The sequence below is a fragment of the Xenopus laevis genome, chromosome 7L (assembly GCF_017654675.1).
Source record: "Xenopus laevis strain J_2021 chromosome 7L, Xenopus_laevis_v10.1, whole genome shotgun sequence".
NCBI lineage: Eukaryota > Metazoa > Chordata > Amphibia > Anura > Pipidae > Xenopus > Xenopus laevis.
In genome coordinates this window covers 135,003,872-135,023,726 of record NC_054383.1, presented here as the reverse complement: position 1 = coordinate 135,023,726, position 19,855 = coordinate 135,003,872, and the positions used below count along the sequence as shown (strand labels likewise).

At 43.9% G+C, this 19,855-nt stretch overlaps 1 protein-coding gene across 1 annotated transcript; it reads right to left on the bottom strand.

Annotated features, from left to right (window-relative positions):
• Nucleotides 1-844: 844 nt before the first annotated feature.
• kirrel2.L (kirre like nephrin family adhesion molecule 2 L homeolog) lies at nucleotides 845-18,628 on the bottom strand (the record flags this gene model as incomplete). Its single annotated transcript, NM_001086488.1, is given in 15 exon segments — nucleotides 845-2,642; nucleotides 2,986-3,051; nucleotides 3,305-3,402; nucleotides 3,766-3,870; nucleotides 4,282-4,480; nucleotides 4,647-4,747; nucleotides 4,868-4,994; nucleotides 5,124-5,251; nucleotides 5,477-5,622; nucleotides 5,871-5,976; nucleotides 6,133-6,283; nucleotides 6,421-6,578; nucleotides 6,746-6,895; nucleotides 7,046-7,195; nucleotides 18,411-18,628. Coding segments are annotated over 15 exon segments (2,328 nt in total). The 3' UTR covers nucleotides 845-2,054.
• Nucleotides 18,629-19,855: the final 1,227 nt, after the last annotated feature.

Below are 19,855 nucleotides of genomic sequence, written 5' to 3'. Positions count from 1 at the left end.
GGAAGGTTTTCAGATTTGCACTGAACTACAACTCACTCAAACCCTAACAGATGCATATTGGTGTGTTCCTTGTATAAAGTGATCATATCCCCCTTATATACAGTATTTATATATAGTGATCATATCCCCTTATATATTTATATATAGTGATCATATCCCCTTATATATTTATATATAGTGATCATATCCCCCTTATATATTTATATATAGTGATCATATCCCCCTTATATATTTATATATAGTGATCATATCCCCCTTATATATTTATATATAGTGATCATATCCCCTTATATATTTATATATAGTGATCATATCCCCCTTATATGTTTATATATAGTGATCATATCCCCCTTATATATTTATATATAGTGATCATATCCCCTTATATATTTATATATAGTGATCATATCCCCCTTATATGTTTATATATAGTGATCATATCCCCTTATATATTTATATATAGTGATCATATCCCCTTATATATTTATATATAGTGATCATATCCCCCTTATATGTTTATATATAGTGATCATATCCCCTTATATATTTATATATAGTGATCATATCCCCTTATATATTTATATATAGTGATCATATCCCCTTATATATTTATATATAGTGATCATATCCCCTTATATATTTATATATAGTGATCATATCCCCCTTATATATTTATATATAGTGATCATATCCGCCTTAACTGTCTCTTCTCCAGTGTAACCAATCCCAACTTGTCTTTCCCCATAACTGATCCCTTCCATTCCCTTTATCAGCTTAGTCGCTCTTCTCTGTACTTTCTGAACAGATATTTCATGCACTGATTGACTCACACAGAAATCACATGTTTTTACATTTTTTTAATTAAATATAAATATTCTCAGATTCTTTACAAATTAAAAAAAAAACAAATTATATTGTCTGTGCCTTACAAATCCAGGCATAGGACAGTATGAGAGGATGCAGAAATAAAATATATATAAAGATATATAATGTGACAGTTGCAGCCTGGATTTCTCCCTATACAAATACAGGAGCGCAGACAATTAAGGCAGGAACATAAAAACGTGGAAAAGTGACGAGTTATTGTGCGGAACGGAGTCAGGTGGGAAGCAAAGGATTTTAGCCTCCGGAACAATGAAATAAAATATAAAATTGTAGGGAAACCGCAGGCATGAAACCAAAAAGAAAATAAAAGGGAAAGTTGAAACAATCCATATAAGCTGCCGACTTTCCAGCGGTGAGAGCTGCCCCAGGGCTCTACATAGAATTCCACAGGATTTTATTAGCAATAAACGTACTCACGCCATTAACTATTTATTTCAATAAACACAAATACAGAGTGTAACTCCAGTGCTTGCGAGCGCTCAGGGGCCTGTAATTCCTGCGGCTGTGAAGTGCAAAGGGGAAGTAATAAATAACAGCGCAACTGCTCTGGAGGGAACCGTGAAACTATATCTCGGGGATTGAAACAAATGCCCCTGATTTTACTCAAATAATGAAAATAAAATGTCCATGCTACGTCCCATGTAATCCTTTTCCATATATTTTTTTCAGATCGCGACGTTTGATCATTTATATTATTATAGAAGTCTGGTTCAATATAAATTATATTGCAGTTCATCTGGTTTCCACTAGGGGCAGCGTTTCCCCTCCACTTACAAAGTGATGCCATTCTGTTTGGCCAGTAGGTGGCAGCAAGTGATTCCAGAATTTCCAGAAAGATCCTAGAGAGGAGTTGTAATAATACTATATTTTATATCCACCGGGGAGGTAACGCCACCCCCATTAGGGCCCAATTCCACCAATAAATAAAATCCAAATAGTTCCCTTTCATTATTTTGTGCTGCCGGTTGATTGGGTATTGTATGTGCCTCACATTTTGGGGCCATGATGTGGTAGGTGCTTGTCTTCATGAAGAAGCAGGTCATGGCCTTATCTGGGCCACTTTTGACCACCAGCCTGGCAATCTCTGCCATGTCAAAGTCTCTAGTTTCCTATACCATAGAATCCATAGTATCACAGTCTGGTATGAGGTCATCTGATGGGCAATGAGGTCACACATGGGTCTGCATCCGTTGCTGTGAAGGCCGGCCAAAATCACTGTGGCTGGTTAGGGAGGCATAGGAGAGCCGAGACAGAGTGGGGCCTTGGTCCATTGAGTCGAACCTGTCCGGGCGGACGTAGCTACAGAAAGCCCTGGCGTAAGGTGCTGGGTGCTGACTGGGGCCCGGTGGTAGGTGAGTGAGTCCTTGCTGTAAATGAGTTGGACCTTGCGGTAAATGAGTTGGGCCTTGCGGTAAATGAGTTGGGCCTTGTGGTAAATGAGTTGGGCCTTGTGGCAAATAAGTGGGACCTTGAGACACATGACTTGGGCCAGGTGGGAAATGCGTGGGGCCTTGCGGCAAATGAGATGATGACCCCTGTGGCATGTGATGGCGCTCACCTCCAGATCTGGGAGTGGTGGCATACCGATGAGCATAATCGTAGATTTTAGGGGGCCCAGAAGGGGTGGGGCACAACGGCGAAAGAGAGGAAGTGGTGGAGTAGAGGGGGCGTGGCGGAGAGGAGAACTCCGGGTACATTATGGTTGTAGGCCTGGTGTCTTCATGAGCTCGGACTTTATAATAACCGTTGGTTGGGTCCTGAAAATAAACACAACATGACAATTAGATCTGGGGACATTTAGAGACAGATATATATTTATGGGTGCACTGAACAGTCATCGATTTAGTTGGGACATAAGATCTCCAAAAGGAGACCAACTGCAATATCTAAGTGTACAATCACAGTATCGAGTAGCGATCAGTCTAAAGCAACTGGTCTTGCAGAGTAAGTTTGAGAATGTGTTATCCCACTAGATGGAGCTGGTGAGTCATCCATAAGGCACAGCAAGGCCAGTGCAAGCAGTATGGCAGCCGTGACTCTTCCACATCAATACAAACAAGTAATGAAGATACACTCCATGCACAGAGACAATCGTTGTACCTGGGGTTCGTCTGGGATGTCACTGTGCTCCGTCTGGGATGTTCTCTGGGATTCCGTGTCTGTGTGCTGTGGAGCAAACACATAAATTTGATTGTATTACTTTACCATATTTTTATATGCACCAGTACCCCAGTTCTGTGTCCTGCTTCTTGCTCTTTGCAGCTTTTTCTTCTAATTCCCAAATAAGTCTGTCCCACGGGTCACATCTTTATTATTCCTTACACAACACAATGCCCCCCTCTTAATGCCAAAATGCCATCTCCTCTGCCCCTCCCCCTCTACCACATGCTACCCTTCTATCTCCATTGTAGGCCCTTACCAATGGCTCCTTGAGATCCTCCTCAGAGTCACTGGGGTGCCTCTCGCTGGGCTCGCTCCCCGACATGTCTACGGCTAGAATCTGCGTGTCCTTCACGGCTAGATAGAGATACAACGAGAGTGATAAGTAGGCGGCTCTCAAGAAGAAAGTGTGAATGCCAACCAAAAATATCCTTGACAAAGAGGATGTAACAGTACAAATATTGAGAGCGTTAGCACTTCTTCAAGGCGCGATTGATTCTGAAACCACTATTTATTTGTGACTGAATGAGTAACACTCACTAAAATAGGGTGATACCTTTATAATTCAAGTTTATCAGCACTGAAACAAGGAAATGCCTCAACAGAATATAGTGGAAGAGCAGGTCAAAAACTACCAGCGAGTTAGCCAAAATAGTAGAACCAAAGTTCTAGTAGAACCACTGATATATGGAGCCACCAGATGATGGATCCTACACTGACCTTTTTTTGGTCGTCGGCAACATAGGATGGAGGTGATGACGAGTACAAAGATGCACAGGGTCCCCAAGCCAACGGCAATCAGCAAGAATGTCAGAGGAAGAGTAGCTGCAAGAGAGAGAGTAACAGATGAGATGTCTTTTTTGATTCAAGATCTCCATGGAGGGCCAACCTTTGGTCAGGGCTCCATTTAACTCATGACATAGTTATAAAATCTAGGACAGCAATACACCCGTGACTCTACGTAACCTTCAAGATGGACTTTTAGGTTAAGAAGACTTCTCCAATTCCACCCTAACTGGTCTTCAGGCTGAACCGCTCTATCACAGCTCTAGGTAACCCCACAGTTTTAACCAAAGAATCACTGTTCTAGGGGAAGACTATGCTCCTAACAGAGGAAGGTCCCAGTGAGATATTGAAGAGCTGGTGTCTTCTTCATCATCTCTTCATCATATTACCCACGCCAAACCACCCTGCTCTAGACTTAATGACCCAAAGATGATCTACCAATGATCCTACCTTGCTGCCGCAGAGACACGATAACTGAATCCTCCCCATACTGATTGATAGCACTGCAGTTGAACTCAGTGTGGAAATCCGACCTCTCCGTTCCATCAATGACCAGGAAGGAGACAGCCCCCACTTCAGTGACTTGTGTCTCCACTGAGAAACGGCCCCATGAACCTTCTTCCAGGCTTTGCTTATCCCACGCCCAGACCTACAAGGAGATCATCAGGTGTTAGCAAAGAGCCAAGAGATACAATACAATGAGTAAAGTAGAGAGGGAGATAGAGAGAGGGATGTGGTAAATGAGCAAATAAGAGTATGGAGGTTATTATGGACCATACCAATAAATGAGATTTGTATACACCTTAAAGACTTACAATTCTGTCCGGGGTAGGGGTGGACTCAATGACACACTCCATCCGTGCCTTTTCTCCCAGTATGCTCTCATAGTGAGCTTCACTAGTGATGATGGGTGGCCCTAAAAAAGACAACAGGTTTGGTTGAGTGTTTTGGAGACCTTGACCCCCCCCCATGTGCCCTAATACTGGTTTCCTTAGTGTGAGAGTACTATGTGTTATTGGCTGACTGTTATGCTTACCTCTCACCATGAGGGTCACTTCTTTCTCTGTAGTCCCCATGCGCGGCACAATGGCTTTACAGACATATACTCCGGCATCTTCGCGGGTTACTTTTGTCAGTAACAGTGTGTTTCCATTGCTGAGAACCTAGGGTGCAAAAAAGGTGGCCATTGAGTTTTCTGGCAGGTAAACTTATGACATCAAGACAAGAGATGACATACGGCTATGAGGTCATCCTTGGTCCCATTAAGGTCCCATTTATCCCAACAAGCTCACCTCTCCCGTTCCTTTCTTGCTCCAAAATTGCGTAGGCGTTGGATTTCCAGTCCAGCCACAAAAGAAAGAGGCGTCATCGCCAATGTCCACTGTCATAGGGCGTGGCTCAGTGAGAAGGCGTGGCCCAACTATAACAGATTAAAATTCACAGATCAGAGTGTTTTAATAAAACTGTATAAATTTTGAAAAATTTGATGAGTGGCCATTGTTACTTTAGGATATTACCTGCAATGTTTTTAATGGCCTTTCATTTATAAGGGGGCGCTGTTGCTAAATTTCTAATTTTTTTCAGTAGGATCACAGCAATTTAACTCCAAAGCAGAAAGGGGTAAGGGCCAGTGGCAAATACTCACATAGCACATTGACGGCCGTGCTGACGTTACTGGCTCCCACGCTGTTGGACACCTCGCACGAGACTGGAGCGGTGAAGAAAGTGTGATCCACCTCCACAGTGTATTTGTCTCCTGACACGGCCAGAGGGACACCCCCCTTTGCCCACCTACAGTACCATGAACAGGAGAGGTAAATAGTCAAGGAAATGTAATGGTAATCAGCATCGTATACTTCTATGTACAAATATGGGTTGCTGGAAGCTGCCATATAGCAAATCGCCCAGTTGATATTATCAGCACAGTCTCAAAAGAACCCCTAGTGGTCATAAAGAGCTATTGCAACTGCACAGTTAAATGCAAGCGACAGGACAGGTGCCATACACCCAGTGTTTCCAGATGAACCCCTAATTCTTACCTGTACCCAGTTACTTCTGGGTTGGAAACTGCACTGCACAAAAATGTGACGGAGCCACCCTCGGTGATAGTAGGGGGTTCTACCGACAGCGTTACTTTGGGGGGATCTGAGGGAGTTGAGAAAGAGAGGGTTAGATGAAGCTTGGGGTGATACTAACAGAAAGTCATTTATCATGGAATATAATTTTGGGGTGCATTGCAAGGCTGCAGGGTGTGGTGGGTCATAGTTTACTCATAGTTTAGCCAAAGTGGGGGATACTCACACTGCACACTCAATGTCACAGACTTCTCTCTGCCCTCTGGCAGGGCCTCATTCCTCACTCGGCAGGTGTAACTGGATCCTGTATCCGCCAGACTAGGGGTGATTAACAGACTGCTCGCCGAACCCTCACTCTTGCCATCGGACAGCAGTTCCTACAATAGACCCAAAAGAGACACGTGAGGAATTAGACAAGGCTGGGAATGGTCTGGGAACACATTAAGCATCGCCTACTGTTTGAAGGAAACAACATGGCACCCGTATGTGGCAAATTCTAAATTCAGGGCCTCACCTTGGTGTAGATGGCCCAATCCAGCTTCTTTCCATCACGGAACCAGGTAATCTCTGCAGCAGGCTTAGCGACGGAAGCAAGACAGGTGAGATTGTAGGGTACATCAAGCAGGACATTGGCGACTGGGGATCCTGGTATCATTGGGTCTCCTGGGGGAACTGTAAAAGAGATGGAGTCAGCTGTATATTCTGCTACTACATACTCCTGATACAGAGAGGGAGAAGAGGTAGGGTGAGAAGGTGACCTTTATAGGTCCCACCACTTGAAGAGCAGAAGAAAGGAGGAAAGGATGACTTGATGGGTTGATCCCAGGACTGGTACTTACGTAGCACCGTGAGACGTGCCCGCTGTGACCTCAGTGCTGCCTGTGTTGCTTGGCACTCGTAGATGGCATCATCACTAAGCTCAACCCCTTCAATGTGCAGGTTATGTTCTCCTAAAGAAGGGTCTCCAACAACAGAATAACGGGACCAACCTACAAAATAACACCAAAAATGAGTATCTTTTTTCAAAAATATCTTCTTCAGATCTTTAGCACTGAGCAAAACTGATGTCACAATTGAACAATGACACAACTGACACTCAAATGGTCATTCCCTTTTCTTCAAGACATTGTTCCACTAACCTGGAAGGTCTCTTTCTGCTCCCAGTGCCAGCCCGTCCATCGTCCATTGGACCACGCCTCTGTAGCCAATCACTACGCAGGGAAGAGTCACCGATTTGCCAGCAACTATGACCTTGTCTGAGGGTTGCTGAGAGAAATGGGCCCCAAAACCTGTCAAAAAAGGAAGGGGCATATTGAGCATGGCTCCCATTGGAGGTACATGGAGGTCAATGGTTGAAGGAGACACTTGGGAGTCAAACACCAGGATTCTCCCATCACTAGGCGGTTGCTTAATGCATATTGCCTGAAACCCCCTGCTAATCCATTGTCTGCTCCTCTATACCATAATTACGTTAATGCCGCGCTCTTATCTGCTCCCATCATGCGGATTTAGGGGATTACGGATTTCTGTGGACGGCGTGAAATAAAGTCTCTATATTTAATGCACTATAGAAACATATTTATAAATCATTATCAATGGATGAATTGCAAGTAGATTTGGTGATGCACAGTCAGGTTAGAACAGTAACAACTCCCCCCCAGATTGGTTCCACCCAGATGTGGGCCTTGGTTCCCTTGTCAGAACCAGGTTTGGGGGACAATGGCGGACGTCATTATCTCCTATCAGCTAATAAAAAGGAGGATCACACAAACTTATGTCGGCAAAAGCCCTATGGATAAAATATTTGCAATGGGGGTCAAACAGGACCCCCCCAAGATCAGGGTCAAGCTGGAACCCATGAAAATGTCACTGCAATAGATACAAACAGGACCCCAAGATAAAATCTCTGAAATGGGGTTAAAAAAGGACCCCTAGATAATATCTCTGCACTGAAACCAAACTCAACCCCAAGATAAACTCACTGCAATGGGTTCAAGTAGGACCCCTAGATATCTCTGAAATGGGGTAAAAATAAAGGACCCCAAGATAAAATTGGTGCGAAGGGGTCAGAAAAGACTCCAAGATCAAATCATTACAATGGGTTCAAGCAGGACCCCTAGATAATATCTCTGAAATGGGGTAAAAGTAAAGGACCCCAAAATAAAATTGGTGCAATGGGGTCAGAAAAGACTCCAAGATCTAATCATTACAATTGGTTCAAGCAGGACCCCTAGATCATATCTCTGCATGGAGACCAAGCAGAACCCCAATATCAAATCATTACAATGGGTTCAAGCAGGATCCCTAGATAATATCTCTGAAATGGGGTAAAAATAAAGGAAGGGTCAGAAAAGACTCCAAGATCAAATCATTACAATGGGTTAAAGCAGAACCCCTAGATAATATCTCTGCATTGAGACCAAACAGGACCCCCAAGATCATATCATTATAACAGGTTCAAGCAGGACCCCTAGATAATATTTCTACACTGAAATCAAACTGGACCTCAAGATAAACTCTCTGCAATGGGTTCAAGCAGGACCCCTAGATAATATCTCTGCATTGAGCCCAAACAGGACCCCCGAGATAAACTCAAGGCAATGGGTCCAAATATGACTCCAAATTAACTCAACGGGGGGGAGTTTATTTTTTCTTTTGACTGTATCTAATGTATTGTATGTGGATGAGGAGGAGGGGGGCATTTTACTCTGTTTGCAGAGCCATTGAGCAGCCGTTAGCAGTCAGGTGCCAGGAACCAGGAAACCATCATTAGAGGAAAATCTGGAGACTGAGGGGAAAGGGAAAACAATGAAATGTCTGGGAAACAGTTTCGGGCGGCTGCACAGGTACATAATAAAGGCCATTAGATTCAGTCAAGGTTTTGGGCTGTTTACATTCTGCCCTAAAGATCTGAAAGCTGACAGTTTCTACAAAAGTCATTGTTAAAGGGGATGTAAACCCACAAACACAATGTTGTCAAATGAAGGGAAATGAAACTTCCCCAATATACAATCAGTGTTATGCAATGTGCCTGGTTGTGTCTGCTCTCTGCTGGTTCTGACTCCTGAAACAATGTAGTAAAAACAAAGAAGTATTCCAGGATGACTTCTGCGACACTGACTTGGGTTTTCGGGAGGCCCCCCAAATAAACAGGCCGTGTGAAACCAGAGCTGGTATTGTGGGTGCAGAGCATCATACACAATGATTCCATTTCTCTCTTGGAAGCCCCATTTGCATAATGGTGTTTGCACAATCTGTTAAAGGGAAAGGCCTTTGTATTCGAGATTGAAAAGGGGACACACTGCAGGCTCAACCAAACCATGTGACAGGCCGATATATATTCCCAAATTTGTTTTAATTATTATTATCCCCTTCCCATCAAGTTTCCCATGATTCAGTGTGAGCCAAGAATCCTGCTCCTATAAGTGCCGCCATATAGAAGTTATCTCTGATATGTTTATATCCAAAAGTCGAGTGGTTTTGGTTGTTCTACCCCAGCTTAGCTTTCTTATCCTCCCTGTTCTATTGATCACTAGGCATCTTCTGCTGGATGTGCTGTTAATGTGAATAAAGGGTAAGTCATCCTGCCGACAGATGGGTGCTGACATTGCTACACACTGACCCCGAGTGACATGACTGTGTACAAAATATAGCCAATATTTTGCCATGTGTTTAAAGGATAAGTAACCTTTTGTAATTTACATTCGTTATTTATTTTGTTTTTATTCCAAGGTATTAAGGGATACATGTACTGTTACTATGAATGAATTTTGTTACAACAGCGCCACCTGCTGGTCATTTTCCCACCAGTCTGACCAGCAAGTAGTCAAGGAAGTTGTTAGGAGAAAGAAAGAGGCTGATGTTCTTCTGCTTAGGAATAAAATTAGAAACCTTTCTCACATCTTTCCTAAGCAGAAGAACATCAGCCTCTTTCTTTCTCCTGACAACTTCCTTGACTACTTGCTGGTCAGACTGGTGGGAAAATGACCAGCAGGTGGCGCTGTTGTAACAAACTTCATTCATATTAACAGTACATGTATCCCTTAATATCTTGGAATTAAAAATAAATAAATAATGAATGTAAATTACAAAAGTGCTTAGAATAGCTCCCCTCATCCATTTTACATTCACTTATTTTTAAGGTTTGCTTATCCTTTAATTCTATGGCACTGATTTCAATACACAGTATCCAGGTCTCCTGGTTATTATACTCCATGCACTCACATAAGATAACAAGTTTATAAATAAAGTGCGGATTCCCCGGTGCCGGAGTGGAACCCAGAAAGGAAGAAACTTGCTGCCTGTTCCCAATATCTGACAGTTTCAGGATAATAAGGGAAAGTTTGGGGATTTACACGGAAATCTAAAGGGTCATCAAAAACCATATGTCCCCATGTGATTAATGTTGCAGTGGCTCATGTGTCTATGGAAAGAATGTGCCTTTGTGCAGCTCCGGGGCCCTTTGTGTGAGTCTCTCCCCCATTGTGTCGCTGACTGTCTGTTAAGTCCCTTCCTCTCCCCTGAGTGGCTTTAACAGATTTTTAAAAGCTGTTTTTCTGCAGTTAATCCACTTTCCCCCTTTTCATGCTTTCTGTGCCATTGTGTAAACTGACAGCGCGAAACTCCGTGGGGGAGAATAAGCAGTGATGAAGGGGGTCTTCTACTGAGAGAGGTAACGAGGGGCCCTAATCTTATAGATGCAAAAGAAAGGACCCATGGGGGGGGGGCACAGAAAGGGGGTGAAACAAACTGCACTGGAGGGAAAGGCAAACAATTGTTTTAAAAACACAAGGGGGAAAAAGAGCAGGTTTTAACCCTTTAGGAGCTACAGGTGCTGCTGCTGCTGATGATGTCATTTGTAAACAAGGTCTTACTTTGCCCCATGATGCACTGCTATATGCGACTCCCCAATAATGATGAGCATTATTACAACCCCTACCTCTACACTCAGGGGGCCCTACTGCAGCAGCTGTTGATAACTCCCCCCCCGACTGTGCCTCTGTCTGCCCCCACCTACTCCCTTTTATGTGCCAGTCTCTGATTGTCAGCTCTTGTCCAAAAACCAGTCCCTACTTGTTAGATCTGTCCCTAATTGTGCTGAAAGTACAGACCTGCCGACCCCTGGTTGCAAAGTTCCGATGTCCATTATCTCACGGATTTAACTCCAAAGTCAGCGACCTAATGATCCCCCAGCCCACTGAGCTGCAGTAGAGTGCAAGCTCTTCAGCACTTTTCATGAATGCCATTGTTCCCACCCCCCCATTCCCGCCTGTAGGGGGCTGAAGAGTGTTAAGTGGAAGTTAATGCGCCATATGGTGTGTTTAAGAGACAGTTTGCCTTGTTTTCTGCTTGTGCTCTTTGTGGCCGTTTATTGGAGCGTGGTGCCTTCTATTCAGCCGAATTCTGCTGGGGTCATGCACGTTCTTTCAGTGCTCACAGTCCGGGACGGACAAATAAAAGAAAGGCTCTGTGAGAATGGAATGATAGACTGAAAATAATAGGGGCTCACATTATCTTCCCATTGCCCTCTATAATCCCCTGCCCATTCCCCACATGCTGCCTCCAGTTCAGATTCCGACTCCTGGGCTAGTGCAGATAAGGAATTAAAACTTTGATTTTTTTTACCCATGATGCACTGAGACCCCTGGTTGTCTCTGATTAAAGCCTGCCGGAAGTATATTAGTCATGCAGTTGGATTACTCGAGGTATCTATAGTTTACACCTCTGTTGAATGAAAAGCGTGGGGAGATATGAGCAAACAAAACCACACACACTATATATATATATATATATATATATATATATATATATATATATATATATATATATATATATATATATATATATATATATATATATATATATATATATATATATAAATAAAACATCATGCTTAAAGGGAAACTGTCATGGGAGAACATATTTTTTTCAAAATGCACCAGTTAATAGTGCTGCTCCAGCAGAATTCTGCACTGAAATCCAATTCTCAAAAGAGCAAACAGATTTTTTTATATTTAATTTTGAAATCTGACATGGGGCTAGACATTATTGTCAGTTTCCCAGCTGCCCCCAGTCATATGACTTGTGCTCTGATAAACTTCAGTCACTCTTTACTGCTGTACTGCAAGTTGGATTGATATCACCCCCCCCCCCCCCAGCAGCCTAACAACAGAGCAATGGGAAGGTAACCAGATAGCAGCTCCCTAACACAAGATAACAGCTGCCTGGTAGACCTAAGAACAGCACTCAATAGTAAAATACAGGTCCCACTGCAACTTCTTCAGTTACATTGAGTAGGAGAAACCAGAAAGTAGTTCCATCCTAAAGTTCAGGCACAAGTCACATGACTGGGGGCAGCTGGGAAACTGACAATATGTCTAGCCCCATGTCAGATTTCAAAATTGAATATAAAAAAATCTGTTTGCTCTTTTGAGAACTGGATTTCAGTTCAGATTTCTGCTGGAGCAGCTCTATTAACTGATTCATTTTGAAAAAAAAACATGTTTTTCCATGACAGTATCCCTTTAAACTTTGCTTTTTTACCCATGATGCACAGAGACCTCCTGATTATCTCTGATAAAAGCCTGCCGGAAGTTTATTAGTCATGCAGTTGGATTACTCGAGGTGTCTATTGTTTACACCTCTGTTGAATGAAAAGCGTGGGGAGATATGAAAGCTAGGCAAGAGACAGAGCAAACAAAACCACTATATATATATATATATATATATATATATATATATATATATATACACACACACAACATAATGCTAAAAATGACAACTTCTTCCCCAAAAACAACATTTCCCAGCATCCTCAGTGTTGGGAGTGCAGCAGAAAGGCTGCAGTTGTGTCTGTGGCTGAGCCTCTCATTAGGACTGCGGCACCGAGAGATGCACCCCCCCCCTTCGCTTTCATCCTTATCATTCCACTCAGAGCTGTGATCCTGTCAGGGGATTAGCTGTTTGCTCAATGTGGAGCTGAGTGGTTACACTTGAAGAGAAGAGGAATGAAGAGAGCCTGAAATTATTGCACCGGCTCAATGGGATTTTAGGGGCCTATGCTGAGCCCGAGACCCCCGTCCTGGCCCTTCAGTGGAACAATCCCCTCATTAACAGTAATAAAGGGGAGATTTTTCTGTTCACATCCACAGTCCTGTGAATATACCAGAGAGATACTCGGCTCCTGTGTGTAATTGCTTCTCCCCCATCTGACACCTCCAACATGTTTCATTTCAATGCTCGACGCCCCACAGAGCTTGCGATTACTAGTATTGGAGTATGTTTTATATATTGTTGTGTGTGACCGGCATTCCAAAAAGCATTACTCTCCGGGTGTCTAGAGTGTAAGCTCTCTGGTATTGGGGTAGTCTATTTATATTGCCGGTGCAGAGGAGCTTGCAATCTACATGGCTGCTACTGACACCGCCACGGTCAGGTTTATCCAGAGCGCTGGTAGATTGACTTTGGAAGGACCTAAGAAAAGAAACTCCTACATAATGTGTTTGGGGGAACATACAGGCCCGGACTGGCAATCTGTGGGTTCTGGCAAATGCCAGAGGGGCTGCTGTAAATTGCCATAGAAAGTGACTATTTAGTGGGCTGTTTGGGCCTCTGTGTACTAGGAATTGGCAGGGCCTATTTTAAATCCCAGTCCAGTCCTGGGAACGTACCACAGAGTCCAGACTTGCACCCCAATAGCAACTGCAAATGCTGAAATATAGAATTTCTATAAAACTGGAACCCCAGTGTCACCGAACTGCTAGATCCTTGTTTGATCCCTCCCCAGGCACCCAACCTTTCCAGACATGGACGTTCTTCATAAATCAATTCTAATAATTAAAGGTGGGCTTGCCTTTAGATTGTAAGCTCTTCTGTGCAGCCCTCTAACCCTACTCTTTCATTCCATATTCCTTTTATATAACAACCCTTATGATTTTGACTAGCCAAGTTATACTGCTGTGCCATGTAAATTCATATTTGGATGTTAAAGGGCCAAGAATAAATAGGAGGGTTACCTAAAATAACATTTTAGACCGTAAGCTCTTCTGTACAGCTCCCCTAACCCTACTCTTTCATTCCATATTCCTTGTATATAAAAACCCTTATGATCTGAACTAACCAAGTGACACTGCTGTGCCAGGTGAATTCGTATTTGGATGTTCAAGGGCCAAGCATAAATGGGCAGGTTCCCTAAAATTCCATTTTAGACTGTAAGCTCTTCTGTACAGCCCCCCTAATCCTACTCTTTAATTTCATGTATATAATAACCCTTATGGTCTCTACTGTCCAAGTTCTACTGCTGTTCCAGGTGATTTTATATTTAGATCTTTGGGGGGGGGGGGGTAAGCATAAATGGTGGGAGATGGTTCCATAAAATGATATTTCTTATATGTATATGAGCATAAAATTCTACAAAACAGGTTGTTATGCTCAGAATGGCAGCTGGTGGGCTCATATTTCAGAGAGTTCCACAGGGAGGACAATGGGGTGCAGTTGGGCTCCAGGTCTGCGAGTGACAAGGACTTTTCTCATGGTCCCAAACTGTCCGAGTACAACAGGCTCATTGTTGGTGCCACCTTAGTCTGGTGGGAGCCGAGGTGATAAGTGTGGCCTGTTCTTTGTCTCACATACCTGTTGTCTCCATCCAGACCTTGTCCTATCAGCGCACACCCACCTGACCCGTCTAATATTAGCAACCCCGCCCTGTACAATGCCACCCACCCCCTTCCTCTCGCTCCCCTGAGATAAAGACATCATCACCTCAGTTGGCCAAGCAGTGAGACCTGGTTATCTCCTCCTGAGATGTCCATGCCAAGATGACAGACATCAATTCGTGCTATGTGACCTCTTGGCTCTACCCATCAATTCTCCTTTGAGATGAGATGCCAGCAATGCGTGGGCACTAAATTAAAAGCTGCAATTAGACAGAGCAATTCATCACTGCCAACGGCACAAGGAAATCTCCAGCCAGAGGGAGATAGGGACTGACAGGGATCCATAAAGTCCTTATTTTATCTTCAAATTGAGTTGACCCAGCAAACATTAGCACATCATTTGTAAAGGAGATGGGGGGGGGGGGGGTGTCAGCCATTTCCGAAACGATATGCTCCCACCCTGGACCCATGGCTGCCATAGCAATAGTCTCCAGTGATGCCCAGTGTGTTCTAGAATGTTCAGAAAGGAGAAGAACATTGGCCAACAAGCTGGAGAAGGTTCTCTCTTCTTCAGTGATAGGAGGTTCTGGTCCACTGTGGGGAGATTTATACCGCAATATAAGGACAGGACCCATGTATCAGTCATTCTATGGAGACCCTGAGCCTTATAACAAACACTAGCACTCTGGAGTCCTCAGTTTAGGTCCTACACCAATACAACACACCATCATTTCTGTCCAAATTGTGGTCCCTCAATGACCAAAGCCATAATAACATGGGCCTATAGTTCAACCTGGCTGTCCCACTAACACACCCTTTGAGTGACAGGGCTTAACACCTTTCCCACATCAGTATCTGTTGGGCGGCACAAACAATACCAGCCTCTCGCATGGCTAATTAGCAGTCAATGTAGAGGCACGCTGCAGACTGCACTGGTTTCTGTGCAGCAGGCGTTGTGAAATTAATTGCAAATCAGCCGTGTAGGATGTGGATTTCATGCGACTGGTTTCAAGGCGGTGAGGAGGTGGCCCCCCCCCATATTTACATTGAAACTGGGCGTTTTTTGGCCCATTACTGAGGATCAATGAGGGGTTAGTACTAACACATCTCCATAGGGCTATAGAGTAACAGCACAATGCCTGCGGGTGAACACAATAACTTTCACTCTAGAAAGGGATATGGATCTCTCCTCTCTGCCTGTAGTTCTCTATTGCTGCACTACAACTCCCAGCATGCTCCAACAGCCACACCATCAAAATGAAACACATATCAACTACCCAGCAATTAAGTACATGGGGTCGATTATAGCCCAACAATAAGAGTAAACTATAATTGGGGCATATATAGGAAATATTCAGAGTGACAGCAGCTAGGGATAGAACTTTAATAGAAACTCTATCCGTAATTTTCCAAATACGTAACTGGGTGCTCTGCGCGTCTGCGTTCCATAAACAGCTCCCCGCTATTATTATTCTCGCTGACGGAAATTACACAGAACCAACACTATCCCCCAGATGACAGTTGAAATAACTGCCCCCATGACAATTGTGGCAACTTTATAAATACCAAGTGACAAACTGATCCTGTATCTCTATGAACTGAACCCCAACATTCAACGCTGCACCCCCAGTGCAGCACAAGCCCCCAACATGATGAAATACAGAGAGGCCTTTGTTTAATTCTATGCAGAACAGGGGGCCAAGGAGGGGAGTGTGTGTATTGTAAGTGTGGTGTAAATGTGGGAGGGGTGTGTGTGTATAGTAAGTGTGGTGTAAATGTGGGAGGGGAGTGTGTGTATAGTAAGTGTGGTGTAAATGTGGGAGGGGAGTGTGTGTATAGTAAGTGTGGTGTAAATGCGGGAGGGGAGTGTGTGTGTATAGTAAGTGTGGTGTACATGTGGGAGGGGAGTGGGTGTATAGTAAGAGTGGTGTAAATGTGGGAGGGGTGTGTGTGTATAGTAAGTGTGGTGTAAATGTGGGAGGGGAGTGTGTGTATAGTAAGTGTGGTGTAAATGTGGGAGGGGTATGTGTATAGTAAGTGTGGTGTAAATGAGGGAGGGGAGTGTGTGTGTGTAGTAAGTGTGGTGTAAATGTGGGAGGGGAGTGTGTGTATAGCAAGTGTGGTGTAAATGTGAGAGGGGAGTGGGTATATAGCAAGTGTGGTGTAAATGTGGGAGGGGAGTGGGTGTATAGTAAGTGTGGTGTAAATGTGGGAGGGGAGTGTGTGTATAGTAAGTGTGGTGTAAATGCGGAAGGGGAGTGTGTGTGTATAGTAAGTGTGGTGTAAATGTGGGAGGGGAGTGGGTGTATAGTAAGTGTGGTGTAAATGTTGGAGGGGAGTGTGTGTATAGTAAGTGTGGTGTAAATGTTGGAGGGGAGTGTGTGTATAGTAAGTGTGGTGTAAATGTGGGAGGGGAGTGGGTGTATAGTAAGAGTGGTGTAAATGTGGGAGGGGAATGTGTGTATTCTAAGTGAGGTGTAAATGTGGGAGGGAGTGTGTGTATAGTAAGTGTGGTGTAAATTTGGGAGGGGAGTGGGTGTATTGTAAGTTTGGTGTAAATGTGGGAGGGAGTGTGTGTATAATAAGGGGTGGTGTAAATGTGGGGTAGCCTGCTCTCTGGCCTACCACCCTAAAGGCCCTAGCACCATGGTGCAGTCTAGCAGAACACATTTTGTTGGAGGGGGCCCAGTTGAAAATTTTGATATAATGAGACTGTAATATAGTGTTTCAAGTGTCAGGGGACTGCAGACCAGCAAGTACAGCAAGTCAACAATCTGTCAGTATTCATTCATCAGGGCTGTACAATATGGAGCCTATGGTTGTGGGTAAACTGCAACTCCCAGCATCAGCATGTGAATACTAAACCCCCCACCAGGTTTTTTTTTTTTTTTACCTGGGACCCACAACCTCTTGCGAGAGCCCCAGTCGATAACCGAAGAATTAAAGTGCACATGCTGCAATACTCCGACACATGCTTTAATTACTGCAGTAAAACTTGGCAGCGGAACATTAAAGTCATTAGTAATGGGATTGAGCTGTTTGGTCACCCCTGTCCATCAAGCTCCCTCATTGCTACAATGTTACCAAGCTCCTGAGAGAGGGGGGGCGGTGGTGGTGGAGGGGGACATAAGTGCAAATTGGTACTTACACGCTCCACAAAAAGTAACAGCCCAACTTATATCTTCATAAAAACGAAGTGACTCTCACCATATGGTAAAATGTATATTTCTTGATTTTACTTCCCCTTTGTAGATATAATAGATGGGGGTTCCAGATTATTAAGTAAGGGGGTGTGGGGTATTACTAAACATTACTCAGACTCTACCCAGACCACAGACAGTGAATCATTCTATAGCAGGTACCCCAAATAAATAAAAATTCACATTTGCCCCAAAATGCCCCTAATCCCCCCACCCGACACAGTTTCCCAGATCATCTCATTCCCCACGGAGGGGGGTTACAACACTATTAATGCAACACACACATCACAATAGGATCCCCCCCCCCACCAGTCAAACAGACCCTCGCTGCATCTCAGATCCACAGTGGGTCCGGGAATAAGCCATTCTCAGCGGAGGGGGTGCTATTCTGCTCATGCTGCAGATTCTTTATGAAACATGATAAACAGGTGACTGGTGTCCCCCCAAAGACACCCCCCAACTGGAAGCCATTTCCAGTGCAGGGGGGGATAATAAATCCACAGAATCCACTGCACATAAATTCCACATATTATATCCACATTTACTCCTACAGCTCAAGAAGCCCCCAATAGACAGAATGTCAGTCCCAGACAATTCCTGCTCAGATGGGGCCCCACAGACTGACAGCAGACAATGACAGAGTCACTTACTTTTGCCCAGCAGGAGCCCCACATGGATACAAAGTAACAGCCAGAGATTCTTCATTTCCACTTGTCTCCTCTCCTGAGTGGGTTTGTAGCAGAGGTGTGGGGTAGTCAGGGCAGGGATGGGATGCCCAGTGATGGAGGTAAGTGTCCCCGATAGATTTTGCTGCACTCAATACGCCTTCTCTGCTGCGCTTTCCTCTTCTCCACCGCCTCCCCTGCCTGCTGCTCTCTCTCTGCCTCCAATTCCCTCTCTGCAGTGGGTTTAGCGAGTCCCTGTCCCTCCTCTGCTCTCTCCCCATTGGACAAAAAGTTCACCCTGTTAGAGAATGAAAGAAAGAGTCTCCTCCCTCCCCTGTCTCACCCCCCTCCTTTTATCTCTTTTACAAACTTATCTCATCATGAGCAAACAGAGGAAAGATACACATCAGCCCCTGCCATAAATACACTGCAATTTGCTTTTTTTTTTAGGTATATAGATTGTAAGCTCTGTGGGAGCAGACCTGACTGGTGATTTGTATTTATCAAGGTGCAAACAGCAGAATTTCCATGTAATGTGTGCATATCAGTGTGTCTATAGAAATACCAATTATTGCATTGACTTCCTCTTTATTTGATGTGGGCAACCCTTTAATGCTGCACCAGCCCTCCTCTTGTAATGCACCTAAAGGGGTTGTTCACCTTTAAATGAACTGTTAGTATGAAACAGAGAGGGATATTCTGAGACAATCTGCGGTTGGTTTTTATTTTTTAATGATTTCTGGTTTTTGAGTTATTTAGCTTTTTATTCAGCAGTTCTCCAGTTTGTAATTTCAGCCATCTGGTTGCTAGGATCCAAATTCCCCTAGCAACCATGCACTGATTTGAATAAGAGACTGGAATATGAATAAGAGAGGCCTGAATAGAAAGATGAGTAATAATTAGTCATAACAATACATTTTTAGGGCAGAGACACACACTCAGATTCGGGGAGATTAGTCACCCAGCAACAAATCACCTCTTCTAATCTAGCCTTCCCACCGACTAGAATCTAAATCGCCATTGGTATGGCACTTGGAGGGCTTCGTTTTCCGAAGTCGCCCGAAGTTTCCTCGTGAAGCAACTTCGGGCGCCTTCAGAAATCAAAGCGCTCCAAGTGCCATCCCCCGGTAATTTAGATTCTAGCCGGCGGGAAGGCAGTTCAGGGAGATTACTCGCCCGAAGAAGAGGCGATTTGCCGCCGGACGACTAAATCTCCCCAATTTTAGCGTGTGTCTCTGCCCTTACAGAGTATTTGTTTTTAGATGGGGTCAGCGACCCCCATTTGAAAGCTGGAAAGAATCAGAATAAAAAGGCTAAATTTTTAAGAAAAATTATAAAAAATAAAGAAGACCAATTGAAAAGTTGCTAAGAATCAACCATTCTATAACATACTAAAAGTTAACTTAAAGGTGAACTGCCCTTTCGCTCTG